We start from the raw sequence: 21,216 nt of genomic DNA, 5'->3' as shown, positions 1-21,216 counted from the left end.
AGGAAGCAACCGCTGATGCCCGGCCGCGGACGGAGAATTTCTGCCACAAAAAAGCGGTCACTTTCACTTTCATCCCTGCTCCTCCTCCTCGTTCTAGCGACCGCCAACTTTCCGCTCCACATTGAAGGCGAAAGCTTTTAAACTACAACTCCCATCATATCCCTCTCCTCCCGCCTTCCTCATCTCGCCCAATAGAAAAAAAGGAGATTCCTCCGCATTGGACCGTCCTCTGCATGGCGAGCCAATGGCAAGTCCCGTTTGCGCTCTCGCTCAGCCAATAATACGGGATGACGATCATTGAGGGCCGGGCGGGAAAGTCGTTGCGATTTTGAATGGCGAGAAAAGCCTGAAAGGTAAGTTATGGCAAGGCGGTTGTGTTTGTGTCTGTGTCTCTTTGTTTCTCTATCTCTGCCTGCCTGCCTGCTTGTCTGTCTCTATCCAGAAACTTTTTTTTAAGCCCAACGTTGGTAATTCGCTTGATAATTCTAGGAAGACAAAAGTAGAAACGGTAAAAGGAATATTTTGGAAAAAACTTTGCTACCAAGCTTTTCAAGGGTCCTCAAACTTGGCAACTTTAAGACTTGTGGGCTACAACTCCCAGAATTCTCCAGCCAGCCATGAATTCTGGGAGTTGAAGTCTACAAGTCTTAAAGTTGCCAAGTTTGAAGATCTCTGCTTTTTATCAAGGGCTTTTGCAAAGGGAAGTTTACCTATTGCTTTGATGTGTGCATAAATCTTGGTTTCTGCCTCTGTGGTTCAGGATCAAAATTTTCAGAAGGTTTTAACTCGGGAGGGTGTTCAGTATGTAAACATTATGCAAAATACTCAGGTCTCCGGCTTAAAATGATTTGAATGCCTGGAATTTTTAAATATATAATAGTCCGGTGGACTAGTAACAGCAGTATTCCATTGCAAAACTCTCCTGGTCTTTAGGCATCATGCGAATTTCATTGTAGTGTTATTATTATTATTATTATTTATTATTATTTATTAGATTTGTATGCCGCCCGTCTCCGAAGACTCAGGGCGGCTTGTATGGGTATACTGTGTTTACTATTATTATTTATTATTAAACTGGAACATTTGTTTCATTTTTGCTATTTGCTGTTTCTTTTTTAGAAGATGGCTGAGATGAAAGATGATAATGATGAGCTGGCAATGCTTGAAAAAGACATCAAAGAATTTTGGACAAAGTTCAAAACTATTGGTTGCCTTGAGCCTCTTGGTCTGGTTTTGGGGCTAAAAGACTCGTGGCATGAATCCATAAACAATCTTACAGGTAAAATTATATTTGGTTTATTATTTTGTTGCAGCAGAAAATGAAATATCCAGTATATTCTTCATTCCCCCTTCTAGCTTTGTAATCAATTGGGGTAGGCTGACCATGGAAAAGAAGAACAATATTTAAAATATCTAAACTAGGCCCGTCCAACCTTTTGGCTTGGCTGGGCCACATTGAGTGAAGAGGAATTTTCTTGGGCTCCATATAAAATATATAATGTAGTTAATGTATATATGTAAAAAACAAGCTTCCTTTATTTTTAAATGTTTTAATAAAATCTTGTGGGGTCACATTATTAGATGTCCAGGGCCACAAGAGGGCCATGGCTGGACATACCTGACCTAAACTATAGATATTTTCCTTTTTCTATCTTTCAATATATTGAGGAGAGTTTCATCTTAATGAGCCGAGGTGGTGCAAGGGGTAGAGTGCAGTACTGCAGACCACTAAAGCTGACTGCTAGATCTGCAGGTCAGCGGTTCAAATCCCATCACTAGCTCAAGGTTGACTCAGCCTTCCATCCTTCCGAGGTGGATAAAATGAGGAAAATATGCTGGCTCTGTTAAAAAGTGCTATTGCTAACATGTTGTAAGCTGCCTCTGAGTCTAAGGAGAAATAAATAAATAAATTGGAATATTAAGTTTATCAGCAATTTTATTGATTAAATTGATTTCCCATCCTCAGCAGGGTGACTTTATATATATTTGCCTGCTTCATATAAGATATAACCTACTACCAATATTAGTTGTACACTTCACTTTTGCAAGACTCTAGGCAGCTCATAATACAGGAAGTCCTTGACTTATAACCATCCATTTAGAGACTGTTCAAAGTTTCACCGGCACTGGAAAAAAGTGACTTATGTGCAAAGGTTTTTCACATCTATGACCATTGAAGCATCCCCAAGGTTACATGATTTGGATTTGGAATTAGGACACTTGGCAACTGGCATCATGTATTTAGGTTGATTGCAGTGTCTCAGGGTCATGTGGCTTTTGCAACTTTTTGACAAGCAATACTAGTAACTTAAAAGTTGTAGCAATTCATTTAACAACCGCCACAAGCAAGGTCATAAAATGGGGCAAAATTCATTTAATAAGTGTCTTGCTTAGCAATGGAATATTTGGGCTCAATTATGGTCATAACTTGAGGACTACCTACCTAAACCAAAAATACATCACATAGAACAAAATGAATACAGTACAATAGTTCCTGGCTGAGTTTTGATATTTTATTTTATTTTACATTACAGATAAATGGTCTATAAGACTGAAGGAAGGGGATGAAATTGTCAACAAATTTCATGAGTACACCAATGGTACAGTAAGAATCACTTCTGTTTTTTCTTACAATCACTTTACAAAAGATAATAGATAAAGTACAATCCCTCAAAAACAAATACTTTTTATTCAGTACTGATGTGTCTATCCTAAAAAAAATAATGTCTGGGCCACCTTTTCTATAAAAGTAAACTGCTGAATACAGTTCGGATAAGCCAAACCTTGATCTAACTTCCAGTTGTGTTATGCAATAATAATAAAGAAGTAAAGAAGTATAGTTATGAACTTCAGATAATCACTGCATTGTCAATAATGGTTCTTCTGTTCCTTTCATCTCAAATGTCCCTGAATCAAACTGTTTGGATAATATCCATTGTATAATATTAAGATGATGAAGGTGCCAATTTTATGCGAATGTATATCTCTTTTGGATTGGGACTAAATATAAAATGAGCTAGCTTTGACATCTGGGGCCTACAGAGTTGCGTACCATATTTTTTAGAGTATAAGACACACCTTTCCCCTCCTAAAAGAGGGTGGAAATGTCAGTGCTTCTTATACACCGAATACTGTACAGTCTTTTTTTGGCCTCCTAAACCCCTGTTCCTGTATTACATTTTTGTGAAAAATGGGGTGTGCAAAGGATTTGGGAGGCCTACAGAGTTCTCCTAGGTGCAATGGTTCTCAACTTGGGGCTGGGACCCCTTTGGGGGTCTCACGACTGTTTCACCGGGGTCACCTAAGACCATGGGAAAAGACAAATTTCCCATAGTGTTAGGAAATAAAGCTTCTATTCTGGCGCCTCAGAACATATTTTTACAATCCGACCAATCGTATTTACAGTGGGAGGTGTCCCTCTGACCTTCTTGCCAATCAGCTTAAAGCTCTGTTGGGAGAATTGGCGCTAAATCTGTGGTTGGGGGTCACCAGAACATGAGGAACTGTATTGTGGTATTAGAAAGGTTGAGAACTACTGATCCTAGGGGCTGGAGGAGGCAAAAATACCCCAATTTTATTTTTATTTATTTTTTGGGGGGGAAGGGGTGGAAATGTGCCATTTTAATAAAAACTGGCATTTTTGCATTCCCCCATCCCCTAGGAACATTCTGCAGGCCTCCTAAACCCCCTGCATACCCCATTTTTGCAAAAACAAAATAGGTGGAAAACAGGGTGTTTTTTCCTTCCCCCAGCCCTCAAAAACACACTGCAGGCTTCCCAGACCCTGTGTGCCCCATTTTTTGCAAAAATGGGTGAAAAACAAGATACACAGAAGGTTTTGGAAGGCCTGCAAAGTGCTTGTGGGGGCCAAGGAGGGCAAACACTTTTTTTCTTACCTCTTTGAAATCTTGGTGCGTCTTATAGTCTGAAAAATACGGTAGTTTTCTCAATAACAGTATGAAATTTCTTTCTATGACTTCCTTCAGGATTTTCTTTTTATTTATTTATTTATTTTTATTTATTTATTCAATTTTTATGCCGCCCTTCTCCTCAGACTCAGGGCGGCTCAAAACATGTTAGCAATAGCACTTTTTAACAGAGCCAGCCTATTGCCCCCACAATCCGGGTCCTCATTTTACCCACCTCGCAAGGCTGAGTCAACCTTGAGCTGGTGATGAGATTTGAACCACTGACCTACAGACCTACAGTCAGCTTCAGTGGCCTTCAGTACAGCACTCTACCTGCTGCGCCACTCCGGCTCATACTTTTTCATCCCAGCCTAGTCTACAGTCCTGATGGTACAAGCCTGATGGTTTTTCATCCAAGTTATAATGTGAATGTGTTTGTTTATTTATTTATTTATTTATTTATTTATTTATTTATTTATTATTTAGATTTGTATGCCGTCCCCTCCGAAGACTCTGTAAATATAGCAATAGCACTTAGACTTATATAGTGCTTCATAGTGCTTTACAGCTCTCTCTCTAAGCTGTTTACAGAGTGAACATATTGCTCCCAACAATCTGGGTCCTCATTTTTACCCACCCTGAAAGAATGAAAAGCTATGCTGTCATCCAGGTGCTATGTAGTTTACTAAAACAGAGTTTTGGTTTTCCTCATATTTTATGTGGGTATTGCATTTAATGTTATATTTGGTTTTTTTAATATTTAGCGGTAAGGAGGGCAATTAATATCTAACACATGTAATATATAAACAGAAAACATTCTCAAATAAGATATTAAATATTTATTTTGTCATATTTATGCAGTAAAGTGGTACCTCTACTTACAAACTTAATTCGTTCCATGACCAGGTTCTTAAGTAGAAAAGTTTGTAAGAAGCAATTTTTCCCATAGGAATCAATGTAAAAGCAAATAATGTGTGCGATTGGGGAAACCACAGGGAGGGAGAAGGCCCTGTTTCCTCCCAGGAGATTCCTACAGAGGCCCCATGGAGGCTCCTCCCCGCCTTTTCTGGCCCTGTTTCCTCCCAGGAGATTCCTAGAGAAGTCCCACGGAGGCTTCTCCCTGCCTTTTCCAGTTATAGTTTCGGAGGATCGGGTTTGTAAGCAGAAAATGGTTCTTGAGAAGAGGCAAAAAAAATCTTGAACATCTGGTTCTTATCTAGAAAAGTTCATAAGTAGAGGTGTTCTTAAGTAGAGGTACCATTGTATATGTACAAGTATTCAGATTATGATTACCTTTTGTAATGTTTTATTGAGTAATCTGTATTACCCAAATTATTGAGGGGTAAAACCTAAGTAAATAGCTTTTGCATTAAAAAAAATATGCAGCCAGTTTTCTCTGTTTCGTACAGAGGTCTGTGAATTGAATAAATCAGTTGAAGAAAAGCAAGCTAAAATCTCAGAAGTTCTTTCTAATATTACGGATGAAGAAAAGGAGAAGATCGATTTGATGAACAGCATTCAAGAGTTGAAGGAAGAATTAATCCAAAACAGTAAATGTAAGTTGCACTGGGAAAATGGAACATGAATAGTTTAGATTTGTATCCTGCCTTTCCTCCTGAAAATCAAGGCTGCCTATGTAACACTTTGTCTTCCAGTTTTTTCCTGGTTGAATGAGAGAGAATGGCTGGCTCAGTATCAGCTGAGCTTTCATAACCAAGGGTTATGGGATAGCTTTCATAACTGATGAATGTGGGATAGCCTGGTCTCAAATGAACACATTGATCATTACATCATACTGGATATTTTTATAATGATTCGGGAGATGTTGGAGCTGGCCATTCCATTTCAACAAAATCATTTTGGAGCCGCCATGTTAGGTTTACCATGAGTGGTGTGGTGGCCTAGAGCAGTGTTTTTCAACCAGTGTGCCGTGAGGCATGGTCAAGTTAAAGATGGTTCCCCAAACTATGGCCCGCATGCCGGATACGGCCCGCAGAGGCCATTTATCCGGCCCGCCACCAGCCGCCTCCATCCGAACATAAACATTCCCCTCACAATCCCTCCAGCTATCAGTGACAGGAAGAGGGGAGGCACAGGGAATGCTCACTGACCAATCACCGTCTAGTATTCATCCCGACCACTAGCAATGAACCAATAGCAGGCCGCCTCTCATCCACACCCAGGAAGGTCCCTGTTCGGGCTGCCGCACACTTGTCATTGTGTGGCCGCGTCGAGTAGTTGAAGCTGCTCCTCCTCCCCATGGTCCCGATTTCTAATCCTAGTCAGGACTTGAGGTAAATGTTGCCACCACTAGATGAAACCTGGGCATCAGCTGGTTATGTCTATCCTGATGGTGTATATAGATATTTGACCTTTTTCTTTTTATAAGAGGCCCCCGCAGAGGGTAATATACTATATTTTATTTTATTTTATTTTATTATTTAGATTTGTATGCCGCCCCTCTCCGAGGACTCGGGGCGGCTCACAGCAGAGAAAAACAAATCATAAATAATCCGAGTAAGTTTAAAATATTTAAGATTTAAAAGAAAACCCCATATACTAACAGACACACTCACAAGCATACCATACACAATTTAAACATGCCCAGGGGGAGATGTCTCAATTCCCCCATTCCTGACGGCAAAGGTGGGTTTTAAGGAGTTTACGGAAGGCAGGAAGAGTAGGGGCAGTTCTAATCTCCGGGGGGAGTTGGTTCCAGAGAGCCGGTGCCGCCACAGAGAAGGCTCTTCCCCTGGGGCCCGCCAACCGACACTGTTTAGTTGACGGGACCCGGAGAAGGCCCACTCTGTGGGACCTAATCGGTCGCTGGGATTCGTGCGGCAGGAGGCGGTCTCGGAGGTATTCTGGTCCGATGCCATGAAGGGCTTTAAAGGTCATAACCAACACTTTGAATTGTGACAGGAAATTGATCGGCAGCCAATGCAGACTGCGGAGTGATGGTAAAACATGGGCATACCTAGGTAAGCCCATGACTGCTCTCGCAGCTGCATTTTGCACGATCTGAAGTTTCCAAACACTTTTCAGAGGTAGCCCCATGTAGAGAGCATTACAGTAGTCGAACCTCGAGGTGATGAGGGCATGAGTGACTGTGAGCAATGAGTCCCGGTCCAGATAGGGCCGCAACTGGTGCACCAGGCGAACCTGGGCAAACGCCCCCTCGCCACAGCTGAGAGATGGTTTTCTAATGTGAGCTGTGGATCGAGGAGGACGCCCAAGTTGCGGACCCTCTCTGAGGGGGGCAATGATTCCCCCCCCAGGGTGATGGACGGACAGATGGGATTGTCCTTGGGAGGCAGAACCCACAGCCACTCCGTCTTATCCGGGTTGAGCTTGAGTCTGTTGACACCCATCCAGGCCCCAACAGCCTCCAGGCACCGGCACATCACTTCCACCGCTTCGTTGACTGGGCATGGGGTGGAGATGTAAAGCTGGGTATCATCGGCATATTGATGATACCTCACCACATGTCCTTGGATGATCTCACCCAGCGGTTTCATGTAGATGTTGAATAGCAGGGGGGAGAGGACCGACCCCTGAGGTACCCCACAAGGGAGAGACCTCGGAGCCGACCTCTGACCCCCCACTAACACTGACTGCGACCGGCCAGAGAGGTAGGAGGAGAACCACTGAAGAACAGTGCCTCCCACTCCCAACCCCTCCAGCCGGTGCAGAAGGATACCATGGTCGATGGTATCGAAAGCCGCTGAGAGGTCAAGAAGCACCAGGACAGAGGATAAACCCCTGTCCCGGCCCCGCCAGAGATCATCCATCAACACGACCAAAGCGGTTTCCGTGCTGTAACCGGGCCTGAAACCCGACTGCTGGGGACCTAGATAATCGGCTTCTTCCAAGGACCGCTGGAGCTGGAGTGCCGCCACCTTCTCGACAACCTTCCCCATAAAGGGAAGGTTGGAGACTGGACGATAGTTATTGAGTACGGCTGGGTCCAGGGAGGGCTTCTTGAGGGGGCGCACAAGCGCTTCTTTATAGAGAGTTGGAAAGACTCCCCTCCCCAAGGAAGCGTTGGTAATCTCCTGGGCCCAGCTCCGTGTCACCTCCCTGCTGGCCGAAACCAACCAGGAGGGACACGGATCCAGTAAACAGGTGGCGGAACTCACAGCTCCAATGGCCTTGTCCACTTCATCAGGTGTCACCAGATCAAACTCTTCCCAGACAGGTGGACAAGTACGTGCCCCAGTCACCTCGACTGACTCGTTGTCAGTCGACTCTGTATTACAATTGGAGTCGAGATCGGCCCGGATCTGAGCGACTTTATCAGCGAAAAACGTGTTAAAGTCCTCGGCACTGCTCTGCAAGGGCTCCCCAGCTCCCCCCTGGTTAAGAAGGGAGCGGGTCACCCTAAACAGAGCGGCCGAGCAGGATTCCGCTGATGCAATCAAGGCGGCATGGTACGCGCATCTTGCCGCCTTGAGCGCCACTTTGTAAGTCTTAATAAAAGCTCTTACAAGTGTTCGATCAGATTCAGGCCTACTCTTCCTCCATCGCTTCTCTAGACGTCTCTTTTGGCGTTTCAACTCCCGGAGCTCCTCGTTGAACCATGGGGCTCTACGGGGTCTAGCGCCGCGGAGAGGTCGCAAAGGCGCAATCCGGTCAAGAGCCCCTGCCGCAGCCCTGTTCCAGGCCTCAGCAAGAGACTCCGCCGAACTATGGACGAGTGCCTCTGGAATAACCCCAAGCGCCGTCTGAAAGCCCTCTGGGTCCATCAGGCGTCTGGGGCGGAACATCTTCATTGGTTCCGCCTCCCTGCGGGGAAGGATTGGAGCCAGGAAGTCAAGCCGTAGTAGAAAATGGTCTGACCATGACAAAGGCAATGCTTCTAAGCCCCTTAGTCTCGGACCATTACTCAATTGCTCGGAAAGGAATACCATGTCAGGTGCGTGCCCTCCCTCGTGAGTCGGACCCTGTACTACTTGAGTCAGGTCCATGGCTGTCATGGTGGCCATGAACTCCTGTGCCAGCCCAGAGGTTTCGCCGAGTGACGGCAGATTGAAGTCCCCCAGGACAATAAGTCCGGGGAACTCCACCGCCAACCCGACTACCTCCTCGAGTAGCACAGGCAGGGCTTTTGACACGCAGCTGGAAGGCAGGTACGTGAGAAATAAGCCCACCTGAACCCCTAAGTCCAACTTCATCAAAAGAGACTCGCAACCCGCAATTTCCGGAGCAATGAGTCTACGCAGGCAAAGGCTCTCCCTGGCTATAATAGCCACTCCTCCCCCCCTTCCGTGGAGTCGAGGTTGATGCCATATCTGAAACCCGGCTGGGCAGATTTCAGAGAGAGGAACACCTCCCTCCGGGCCCAGCCTGTTATTAACTATATGTATAATATGTACTGTGTTAGAGTGTCATTTTGTGTCATTTTGGTTGGTGGTGTGCCCCAGGATTTTGTAAATGTAAAAAATGTGCCGCGGCTCAAAAGTTGAAAATTTCTGGGACCGCCTTCTGCCGCACGAATCCCAGCGACCAATGTTGTTCGGCGGGACCCAGGGGAAGAGCCTTCTCTGTGGCGGCCCCGACCCTTTGGAACCAACTCCCCCCAGATATCAGAGTTGCCCCCACCCTCCTAGCCTTTCGTAAGCTCCTTAAAACCCACCTCTGTCATCAGGCATGGGGGAATTGACTCTTTCCCTCCCCCTAGGCTTATAAAATTTATGCATGGTACGCTAGTATGTATGATTGGTTTTAAATTGGGTTTTTTTAAAATTAACTTAAATATTAGATTTGTTTTACATTGTATTGTTATTGCTGTGAGCCGCCCCGAGTCTGCGGAGAGGGGCGGCATACAAATCTGATTAATAAATAAATAATAAATAAAATCACTGGCCTAGAGGTGGAGCTCTTGCCTCACAATCAGGCAGCTGTGAATTCCATCCCAGGTAGAGGCAGATATTTCTCTCCCTGGGCACAATGAGAATATATCTGGTGAATATAACTCCGCATAACTTAGATAGCTCACTAAAGCAGTCCTTCTCCAATAGTGGGTATGCCTCCCGGGGGCGGGGGGAACATGGAGCGATCCAAAGGGGGCACGTGTGACCCCGGGAAACATGCGTGTTCCCTCTCAATCGATTCCCCCAGATGGGGAGTGTTTTCTTAGTTGCACGCTGCTCTGATCCCAGAAGAGAAGACGGCCAGGCGGGGTGGCTGCATAGGTTCTTGTTTTTGGCGTGCTGCTGGACAAGGAGGAGCATCCTCTACAGCTGGGCGAAGGCTTCAAACAACAGCCTAACAGCCTCCTTCCACACCATTCGCCGTAAGTGCCCAGCAGAAGCCAGGACGATGACCCCAAAACATCGGCTTAATTAAGCTGGTCTGGCCCCATGTCACAAGAGAGCCCTAACCACCGTAGCCCATGCCTGCCTAACCAAAAACAGTCTCTACTGAGTTTAGTGTGACTTACTCCCAAGTAAGTGGGCAGAGAAGCCTTCCCCAACCAATAGTTTGCTTGCAGCTTATAATAAGTAAAATAAATATTAACACTAAAATTCCACTAGAGCCCAGATCGGACACTTGGGGGAGGTGCGAAATGTTTACTTCTTCTTAGGGGGGGACATAACAGAAAATAATGGACAAGCACTGCATTAAAGGAACTGCAAATGATAAATTGGCTGATATTTTAAAGTAAATTGTTATTTTCTTGAGAAAGCCAGGCTGAAAAAACAGATGCTTGATTTCATAAACGTATCAGCTTACTAAAAAGAAAAATGAACCTGGGCGTAGTCTCAGCAGAGATTTTAAAGCTTTGTTTCTTTTTAAATACCAGCGAAGCAAAAAACAGCAGAAGAAACGGAGGAAAGACTTCATAAGGCTGAAAAATTATTCAAAGAGAGGCTTGGGTTAGAAATTCGAAAAACATGTGGTAAGATTGACGTTTTCATTTCTATTTCAGAATGGTTGATGTTACATTTTATAGCAAAATTCAGTCGTTTACTTTTCTCCTACAAAGCTGATGATGATTATTTGTTGTTGTTAGTTGTGAAGTCGTCTCTGAGTCATCGCGACCCCATGGACAAAGTTCCTCCAGGCCTTCCCATCCTCCACCATTCCCTGGAGTCCATATAAGGTCATGCTGACTGCTTCAGCGACTCCACTCAACCACATCATTCTCTGCCGTCCTCTTCTCCATTTGCCCTCAATCATTCCCAGCATTAGGCTCTTCTCCAGTGAGTCCTTCCTTTTCATTAGGTGGCCAAAGTATTTGAGTTTCATCCTCATCTTTCACCTTCTAAAGACCAGTCAGGGATGATCGAGCATCTTTTAATTTCTTGTAGTCCCCATCAGTGTTCCCTCTAATTATTTTTTGGGGTGGGCGGAAAAGTATAGTGTCTGAGCGGCAGTCCCTTTGGGACTGGGCGGCACAGAAATAATAAACAAACAAACAAATAAATAAAAAACCCACCCTGTTTTGCCTCAGAGAATTTCAAAATAAAATACTGTACTGTGTGTCCATAACAGTGAGCTCATGATAGGGCAACTCTATCAATATCAAAATGCCACTTAAATAGTTGAGCTAGTTTCAAACTAGATTTTGATTTTCTTTCTCTCTTCCTTACTCCCATTCTTTTTCTTTCTCTTTTCCTTCCTCTCTTTTTTCTATCTGTTTCTCTCTCTTCCTCTCTTCCTCTCTCTCTCCTTCCCTCTCACTCTTTCCCTCTCGGCTTCTGGGCAGGTTTGGAAAACTCTGAGTTGATGATGATTTTTAAGTGAGCGATTGCTCACTGCTCAGCTTAGAGGGAACTATGGTCCCCATTTGCACTGATTTTGGAGCCCATGAAAATAAAATCTGTCAGTATCTCCATTTCTTCCCCATCTATTTGCCAGGAATTGAAAGGGCCGAATGCTATGATCTTAGTTTTCTGAATGTTGAGTTTCAAGTCTGCTTTTGCATTCTCCTCCTTCACCCACATCACTTTTAGTTAGGACAACCAAGCAACTCAGTTCTCTCCCTGTTGTTCTGGTTATCTTTTGGCTTCCTACTTTAGCCTTCTAATCTCCCATGAATGATGATAAGGACATCATTTTTTGATGTTAATTCTAGAAAGTGCTGTAGGGCTTCATAGAACCGGTCAACTTCAGCCTCTTCAGCACCAGTGATTGGGGCATAGCCTTGGACTACTGGGATATTGAATGGTTTTCCTTAGATTCAAACTGAGACCATTCTGTCATTTGGGGGATTGTATCCCAATACTGCTTTTCCTGTTTTATTGACTATGAAGGCTACTCCATTTCTTCTGAGGGATTCTTGCCTGCAGTAATATACTGATGGTCATCTGAATTAAATTTACCCATTCCTGTACATTCAGGCTCTTTAGTTGGGGGAAAGATCAAAAGCAACGTGAAAAAATATTATTTTACTGAAAGAGTAGTAGATCCTTGGAACAAACTTCCAGCAGACGTGGTAGATAAATCCACAGTAACTGAATTTAAACATGCCTGGGATAAACATATATCCATCCTAAGATAAAATACAGAAAATAGTATAAGTGCAGACTAGATGGACCATGAGGTCTTTTTCTGCTGTCAGTCTTCTATGTTTCTATGTTTCTATTTTAGTTCACTGATTCCTAAGATGTCGATGTTCAGTCTTGTCATCTCTTGTTTGACCAAGTCCAGCTTGCCTTGATTCATGGGTCTTACATTCCAGGTTCCTATGGAGTATAGTAATTTACAGTGTCAGAATTGCCTTTCACCACCAGATGAAGTGTCCTTTCAGCTTTGGTCCAGTCACTTCATTCTTTCTGGCGCTACTAGTACTAGCCATCTGCTCTTCCCTAGTAGCATATTGGACACCTTCTGACCTGAGGGGCTCATCTTTCAGCATCATATCTTTTTCCCTTTTGGTACTATCCATGGGGTTTTCATGGCAAAGATATTGGAGTGGGTTGCCATTTCCTTCTCCAGTGGATCAGGTTTTGTCAGAGCTCCCTGCTATGAACTGTCCGTCTTGGGTAGCCCTGCACGGAATAGCTCATAGCTTCATTGAACTACGCAAACCCCTTCGCCACGACAAAACAGTGAACCATGAAGGGAGATGGTTGTTACTGTTATGCTATATAAGCTTTAAAGGTAATAATTTTTCCAGACGGATTTGCAATGTTGCCAAAGATTTCGTCAAGGAGAAATATTCTTGCCTTCAACTATCTCTTGCCTATGCAGTGCATCACTGACAGCTCAGCCTTATTTAAAAAGCTCTCTGTAAGAGACCAGTGCAGCCCTCAAGTAACCCTTGTCTTCATCCTCTTGCTTGACCACTTCAGGAAATAAATGAAAGAGGAGGTGGGGGGGGTCTATCAAACATTGGGCACAAGCAAAGTAGGGATCGTTTTCCACTTCAGGTTTTTCCCCGCTCATTGCTTCAATCCCAGTTAGCATGAGGTTTCCAATTAATTATCATGATAATTCAGGCTGTGCAGATGGCACCATTTGGGGGATGGAGGGCTCCAAGCAACATCATATTGAAAATACTCTTGAGTCCCTGAATGCCAGTTCTGTCCTTTGGTTTATGGAAAAATGGAGGGATCTCTAAGACATGAATGCTTCATCTCCAAAACAATAGCCTTCTGCTGCACGAATCCCAGCGGGCCTTCTCCGGGTCCCGTCAACTAAACAATGTCGTTTGGCGGGGCCCAGGGGAAGAGCCTTCTCTGTGGCGGCCCCGGCCCTCCGGAGATTACAATTGCCCCCACCCTCCTCGCCTTTCGTAAGCTCCTTAAAACCCACCTCTGCCATCAGGCATGGGGAAACTGAGATATTCTTTCCCCCTAGGCCTTTACAATTTATGCATGGTATGTTTGTTTGTTTGTATGTATGTTTGGTTTTACAATAAGGGTTTTTTAGTTGTTTACATGTTACATGTTTACATGCTTTTTTTTATTACTGTTGTTAGCCGCCCCGAGTCTATGGAGAGGGGCGGCATACAAATCCAATAAATAAAATAACTAACTAAATAAAATAAAATAAATACCTTTTGCATTTTTTGAAAATTTCCCTTTCCATAAAATTGGGTACCAATAGAAATGGCACTTAGATTTATATACCACTGCACGGTACTTTACAGCTCTCTGAACGGTTTACAGAGTCAGCCTATTTTCCCCAACAATCTGGGTCCCCATTTTGCCCATCTCGGAAGGATGGAAGGCTGAGTCAACCTCGAGCCAGTGAGACTTGAACTGCTGGCACTTGGCAGTCAGCAGAATTAGCCTGCAGTACTGCATTCTAACCACTGCGTCCCCACGCCTCCAGAAAAAGTTGGTAGCTTTTTTGCCTCGCAGACTTAACACGGCTCTCTTCCTACAATATCCCTAAGGATAATGCTTTTTCATGAGTGAGTAGAACGTTTCTGCGTGCTAAGTGGTCTGGGTTATTTTTCCTCACGAGGGTTTTGTGCAACAAAAGGCTTTGCAAGCCTGTGAACAAATATCCAGCCCCATGTCCTTACTGAGCTCTGATCTTTCTGAACTCCAGTAAGAATCTTTGCAACGTATGGCATTTTTAAAAGTGCTATTTATTATTATAACAATCAGAACCATGGAGTCTAAAAAAATTAAGCCTCCCCAAAATGATTTCATAGGGAATAAAGTATTTTTCAGGAAACAAAGGTCCCTCTGAGCATACCCTTGATGGAAAAAAAAGATTTTCAGTATTAGAACTGAGCTTGCGAGTCCAGTTACACATACATTCGTTTTTTTGTGTGGCAGCTACACAGCTTAGCTTTGCCATGAAGCTTTTGGCCAACCTTGCAAACAGGTCAAGGCTTTCACTGCTGATAAAACTTCCAACTGTATTATCAAAGGACTTATTGGAATGGGTTGGCGGGTCCCAGGGGAAGAGCCTTCTCTGTGGTGGCCCCGACCCTCTGGAACCAGCTCCCCCCTGGGATTAGAACAGCCCCCACCCTCCTTGCCTTTCGCAAACTCCTTAAGACCCACCTCTGTCGTCAGGCATGGGGGAACTGAAATATCTTCCCCAGGCCTATACTGTTTATGTATGGTATGTGGTGTGAATGTTTTTTAAATGATGGGTTTTTAGCTTTCTAATTATTAAATTTGTATTTTACACTGTTTTTCTGTTGCTGTTGTGAGCCGCCCCAAGTCTGCGGAGAGGCGCGGCATACAAATTTAATTAATAGATAGATAGATAGATGATAGATAGATAGATAGATAGATAGATAGATAGATAGATAGATAGATAGATAGATAGATAGATAGATAGATAGGATGCTCATCTATCTTCTGCCCATCCTCTAAAAGGATTGGAAAGCACATAGAGTCTCTATGTTTGTTACAGCTTCCTAAATACAACTTCCCCCTTTTTATCCCTTCAAATGGCTATTTTCCTCCCCCTGCTCTAAAGGAGAGACATGGGAGTCAGAAATCCTGGGGGAAGACAGGCGATTCACCTTTCCATCCTTAGCATCCTCAGGAAATGGCCTTAAGAAGTCTCCAAAGGGATGGTGGCCATATGAGGGCTTTGGGTTGCCTGTCCTTCATTAAAGGCAATCAGTTAGCAATCCATTTATTTCTGTATGTGCACACAGAGAAAAGGACAAACATGTCGGAAACATCTGTTCTTTAAATGGAATTTCTGAAAACTGCAGTTAAAGCGTTACTATTTTGGTCCCAAGATTATTCAGGGTTGGGGTTTAAAAAGAAAAAAAAGAAAATTTCAGCACAGAATAGCCCAATCGTGCATTATGTGTGTTCCCACTGATCCTTTATAAATGATTATTCGGATCCAGGGGAGCTTTTCTCAGAGTAGAAATAATAAACCAGGAGCTGTGATTGGATCAAAGCTTCCTAGGAAAACAGTTTGCCCATTTCCTACACCATTTAGACATTCATTGCTAGTAATTTCTTAAAATGTGAGCATAAACGAGGAAACATTTAAGGTTTTATAAAATGGCAGTACAATTGAAATGTATACAATTTTACCTGGCACACCTGAGATTTAATGCATCCTAATTTCTCCATCTAGATAAGTATTTGCAATTTGCATTCCGCTGCATTGATCCTAAAGATTTCCAAAAGCTGTACATACTTACTCTTTCCATAAATGAAGAGGGAGCTTACGAAGGTATGTACAGAACTTCTAACTATGTCTTATTTTTCTATTTCCCTGATATCAAGAAAAGCTCACACCTATTCGTTCTCATCACCTTTTCATTCTACTAAAAAAAAAGGGCTTCATTATTGAAATGATTATTTTATGATTGTCGTTCAGTTTTTCCATCCATTTTTACATATTTCTCTCGTTTTTCCATGCTTCCCCCCCCCCCCAACCCCAAGGATTTGAACAATTTACTAGTCTGTAGGTCAGGTTATATGTGTTCCAAAACTTCCCTGCCTTCTCTCTAATGAAGGCTGGGCTTAGCAATACCATCTAGATTTATATGCCGCTCAGCCCTCTGTAAGCAGTTTACAAATGTCAGCATATTGCCCCCAACAATCTGGCTCCTCATTTTACTGACCTTGGAAGGATGGAAGGCTGAGTCACCCTTGAGCCTGTCGGAATTTGACCTGCCAAATTGCAGGCAGCTAATAGTCAGCACAAGTAGCCTGTAGTTCTGCATGCTAGCCCCTGCGCATGCACACAACCCTCCCCCTGCCCCCACCCATAAGGGCCTCACTGATGCCTGGGATGGTCAAAAAGCGACCAGGGTGCGAAAAATGGCACAATGGGCAAACTGGAAGTCCCTCCAGTTTGCCCATTGGGCCATTTTTCACACTCGGGGCTTCCGGGAAGCTTCCCTGAAGCCTCCGGCGGGGCGAAATGGCCTTCCCCAAGGCTGAAAATCACCTGCTAGAGCTGACATAGGGCTATGCCTCATGTGCCGTCCGATATGGTTCTGGGTATCAGCTGTGGCAAGCGTTCCGTAGGTTCACCATCACTGTTCTAGGTCATTAACCAAATGGAACAAAACAGCTGCCTGCCAAAGGAGGACAGGCAGATCCTCTCTATGGCATAGAAACGGTGTGCTAAGCCAGAGAGAGAGAAAAGGGCCTGGATCCCAAATGATCTGAGCTTTCTTTCTCTGGGCCCGCATGCTGGCTCCCCTACTCACCACGGAGAAAGAGAAATGAAGCCTTTCTCTCTAGCCGAGGGTGGGGAGGGGGTACCGTGTAAGTGTAGAGGAGCAAAGCTGTTCCGGCTTTGTTCCAGCCTCTGCAAAGCACATTCTGGACCGGGACTCACTGCTCACAGTCACTCATGCCCTCATCATCTCGAGGTTCGACTACTGTAATTTTCTCTACATGGGGCTACCTTTGAAAAGTGTTCGGAAACTTCAGATCGTGCAGAATGCAGCTGCAAGAGCAATCATGGGCTTCTCCAGGTATGCCCATGTCACACCAACACTCCGCATTCTGCATTGGTTGCCGATCCGTTTCCGGTCACAATTCAAAGTGTTGGTTATGACCTATAAAGCCCTTCATGGCACCGGACCAGAATATCTCTGGGACCGCCTTCTGTCGCACGAATCCCAGCGACCAATTAGATCACACAGAGTGGGCCTTCTCCGGGTCCCGTCAATTAAACAATGCTGTTTGGCGGGACCCAGGAGAAGAGCCTTCTCTGTGGTGGCCCCGACCCTCTGGAACCAGCTCCCCCCAGAGATTAGAACTGCCCCCACCCTCCTCGCCTTTCGTAAACTCCTTAAAACCCACTTCTGCTGTCAGGCATGGGGGAATTGAATCATCTGCCCCGGGCCTATACAGTTTATGTATGGTATGTTTGGTTGTATGTCTGCTTTTAATAATGGGTTTTTTAGTGTTTCTCTTAAATTATTAGATTGTTTCTCTTAAATTATTAGATTGTTTATTGTTGCTGTGAGCCACCCCGAGTCTACGGAGAGGGGCAGTATACAAATCTAATAAATAAACATTCCCTGCCCTGCCTTCCTGGATCTAGAAAGAAAGCCTTCTCTCTAGCCTGGGGCAGGGAAAGAGGCAGCACGCTGCGTCGAGAAATGACATTTCCCTGCAAGCTTCCGTGTTGACTTTCTGAAGAAGCCAGCAGGGAAGGTTGCAAATGGCCCTCACGTGATCGTGGTGGGCTTGGCAATCTGTCATTAAGTGTGATGGGGTCCCCAAAGAGTCCAGGTTGCACTAACATGACTGGGGTCACTGCAACAGCCATAACTGTGAACATTGATAGCTGTTATTTCAAAACAGTCAATTGAGTGAGCCGGTCGCAAGCCAAGGACTGCCCTGTGCATAATGCAGAGGCACTGGGATTATGCGAATCGTGGAAAAGGGTGTGCTGCACTGAGAATGTATCTGCTGAATCAGAGTGTCCAGCAAACCTGGAACACAGGGAAATCGGAATTATCAGGGAAATATCGGAATTAACAGGGAATCTGTGAGAAAAATTGAATAAATCAGGGGGAAAACCCCAAACTGTATTAAAATGTTTAAAAGTCAGGGAAAAATATTTTTTTAAAAAATGGATTGCGCTGCCTGGCAGAGTCAAGCAAATATAAGCATAACTTGCTTCCTCAGCTACCAATATTTTTCCACAGCTTAGTTGTTTGGTATGACATCATCTACCACCGCACCTTAACTAGATCACAAGTTACAGGGAAATATCAGGGAATTTCAAAATGCTTTCCCCCTGGCCACCCTGTGAATAAAACTCCATATTGGCAACAGGAAGGGCATCCGGCCAGTAAATACTCAGCTCCTCCATTCCTTTGCCAGAACTCCACCCTGCAAGGGTTTATGGAGTCGTTAAAACAGGATGATGACGGAAAAGGGTGTGCTGAATGAGGCAAAGTTGCCAGCAAGTATCAAGGTGATGGCATTCTTAGCAGGTAGAGTGCTGTACTGCAGGCCAGTGAAGCTGACGGTAGATCTATAGGTCGGCGGTTCAAATCTCATCACCGGCTCAAGGTTGACTCAAGCCTTCCATCGTTCCGAGGTGGGTGAAATGAGGACCCGGATTATGGGGGCAATATGCTGGCTCTGTTAAAAAGTGCTTTTGCTAACATGTTGTAAGCCGCCCTGAGTCTAAGGAGAAGGGCAGCATAAAAATTGAATGAACGAACGAACGAACGAACAAATAAATAAATAAATAAATCTTCTAGGGTGGCTACTTCAAGGGCCACTTTGCAAATGCACAGAGGGTAAAAGAACCCAAATGTGGGGTCTGGGCAGGTGGGCGGAGCCTCGCACTCCCTTCACAACCGGCTCTCCAACAACCGATAGGGGCGAGTGAACTGAGAGCATTTCACCCTTGTCTTAAAATGTATTGACTTGTTTATTTAAAATTCCCAGGTTACAGTAAAGCAAGCCAAACTAAAGTAATATATATTTTAATAAAAGCCATCAAGATGATTTAAAACTTTCACAATTGCTTACAGTATAAGAGACAGCTGATAACATGAAGCTAGCATCGAATTGCCCACATACATGTTTCTTGGTCTTATGTTGAGATAGAAAGTTATGAGAAGTGAATGCAGGATATTCTTTACTATGTCCCTTTCTGACTTTTATGCATCCAAATGTAAATATACCATGTTAGGATGTCTTATTTTCAATTTTCTAAAAGAGTATAATTTACTGTTTTATTCCAAGTGGTCTCCTGTTCTCCTCCCTTGGACTGCATAGAAGAACTGCAGCAGAAAGTGAGGGAAACCAACAATTTCTCTGCGTTTATTGCCAGTGTCAGAAAAGCCTTCATTGCTTTGACCTACAAATAAAAGCACTGCTTATTCTCTAAATCTGCCCTTCATGTTTTGTCACTTCATACTTAGGAAGAATAAAAGTCTTATAACCACTTGAAGGCCTTGGACACTGACTGTGAAAACTTAGCTCAAGATCTTCCTTCTTATTTTGAGGTGTTTTTTTTTATGTAAAAAATAACTGGGCTTAGATGGTGGATGTGAGAATAAAATAGGTTTGGAAAACCAGGTGTGCTGCACGTAACTCTTCAAAGAAGAAGAGGTTTCAAATGTAACGTATCTAACTATAACCTAATAGAATTGGGAATAGCAACTGGTCATCTGTTGGTTGATTGTCCTACCTCGCTATGCAACAAAACAATCCTAGGATCCTAAGGGGATATATTTGAAAATTGGAAGTCTTGTATCTTCTAGCACAGTGTTTCCCAACCTTGGCAACTTGAAGATATTTGGACTTCAACTCCCAGAATTCCACAGCCAGCATTTGCTGGCTGTGGAATTCTGGGAGTTGAAGTCCAAATATCTTCAAATTGCCAAGGTTGGGAAACACTGTTCTAGCAGAACAAATTTCTGGTTTGCTCAGCCTTGCAAGAAGGAATGCCATTATCTTCATTTCCTTATAAAGTCTTATGAATTGGGGGGGGAGGGGGGGAATTGTGTAGCATTTGATTACGTGATGCCATTTATGAATAGTCTATGGTAAATTGACTTCCTCTTGTATTTTAGAAATAAATGTCAGTTTCAATGTAAATTGTCTCTAATTGTTTTGTTACCATGCTAATTCTCCAAATATCCATTTCAGAGCTTCTTATAAATAAAGATTATTATTCTTTGGCTTCTATTCCGAGCATAGAAACATGTCTGTTGGATTTGTTATCCATGTTGGGCTGATTATTTTTCTTTTTGTTTTAAAGAGAAGGTTCTTCGTCTCTCCTGTCAGTCGAGAGAGAGACTTCTTCCACATACGTAGCAGGGAAATTTCCTTTTTCCCCCTTTCGAGAACCGTACCACCAGCCACTCTTGTCTTTGCGATGAATTACGATTACATCACCTGAAAGGATAATATAAGCAAGTTAATATTGACTTAATTGTGTTGTGTCATTTAATCGAATGCATGGGACAGTATCTACCCACCAATTGCAAGACAGATGTACAGAAGCCCTTCCCTCTACAGTAGGGGTGTCAAACACAAGACCCACAGGCCGGATTTGGCTTTGCAATGTGGCTATCCTGGTCTACTCGCATTGCTTCGGCCTGGTCTACTCAATGCAAAGAAGAAATATCAGGTGTCCTGGTCCAAACTTAGTGCTTTTCCTCAGTCAGATAAAACTCCACGCAAATGGGTAAATCATACAGATTACATTTATGGTCTGGTATCTCCATGTCACTTACTAAGAGGTGAAACTCCTCCGATCTTATGTCCACAATCTGTCCCATTACATGTAGGTGAAAAGAGATTCATTTCTCCTATCTGCGGGGTTTGCATGGTCCTTTGTTAAGACTTTAAAAATGGCTGTTGGAGAGCATGGCACAATTACTTAACAGCCTAGACCAGGGGTAGGCAAAATTGGCTCTTCTATGTCATGTGGA

The 21,216-nt window shown here is 43.8% G+C and overlaps 2 protein-coding genes across 3 annotated transcripts in view; one reads left to right on the top strand and one right to left on the bottom strand.

Moving 5' to 3' along the window:
- The first annotated feature begins 288 nt into the window (after window positions 1-288).
- Window positions 289-20,482, top strand: SPC25 (SPC25 component of NDC80 kinetochore complex). Of its 2 annotated transcripts, none has more exons than XM_070731724.1 (8): window positions 289-353; window positions 1,120-1,279; window positions 2,535-2,600; window positions 5,318-5,464; window positions 10,714-10,809; window positions 15,924-16,022; window positions 19,520-20,044; window positions 20,188-20,482. In XM_070731724.1, the coding sequence occupies exons 2-7, from the start codon at window positions 1,123-1,125 to the stop codon at window positions 19,642-19,644; spliced, it is 690 nt and encodes a 229-aa protein (XP_070587825.1). In that variant the 5' UTR covers window positions 289-353; window positions 1,120-1,122; the 3' UTR covers window positions 19,645-20,044; window positions 20,188-20,482. The 2 variants fall into 2 exon arrangements, with proteins under 2 accessions (XP_070587825.1, XP_070587826.1); XM_070731725.1 differs by lacking the exon at window positions 289-353 and adding an exon at window positions 426-508.
- NOSTRIN (nitric oxide synthase trafficking) overlaps window positions 19,242-21,216 on the bottom strand; it is a 58,239-nt gene continuing 56,264 nt past the window's right edge. The window contains exon 16 of the mRNA XM_070731723.1: window positions 19,242-20,677. Coding sequence (XP_070587824.1) covers window positions 20,535-20,677 — 143 coding nt within the window. The 3' untranslated portion in view covers window positions 19,242-20,534. The remainder of the gene's footprint in view (window positions 20,678-21,216) is intronic.

This window comes from Erythrolamprus reginae, chromosome 1 (assembly GCF_031021105.1).
Source record: "Erythrolamprus reginae isolate rEryReg1 chromosome 1, rEryReg1.hap1, whole genome shotgun sequence".
In the NCBI taxonomy this organism is placed as follows: Eukaryota; Metazoa; Chordata; class Lepidosauria; order Squamata; family Dipsadidae; genus Erythrolamprus; species Erythrolamprus reginae.
This window is presented reverse-complemented; position numbering and strand designations above follow the sequence as displayed.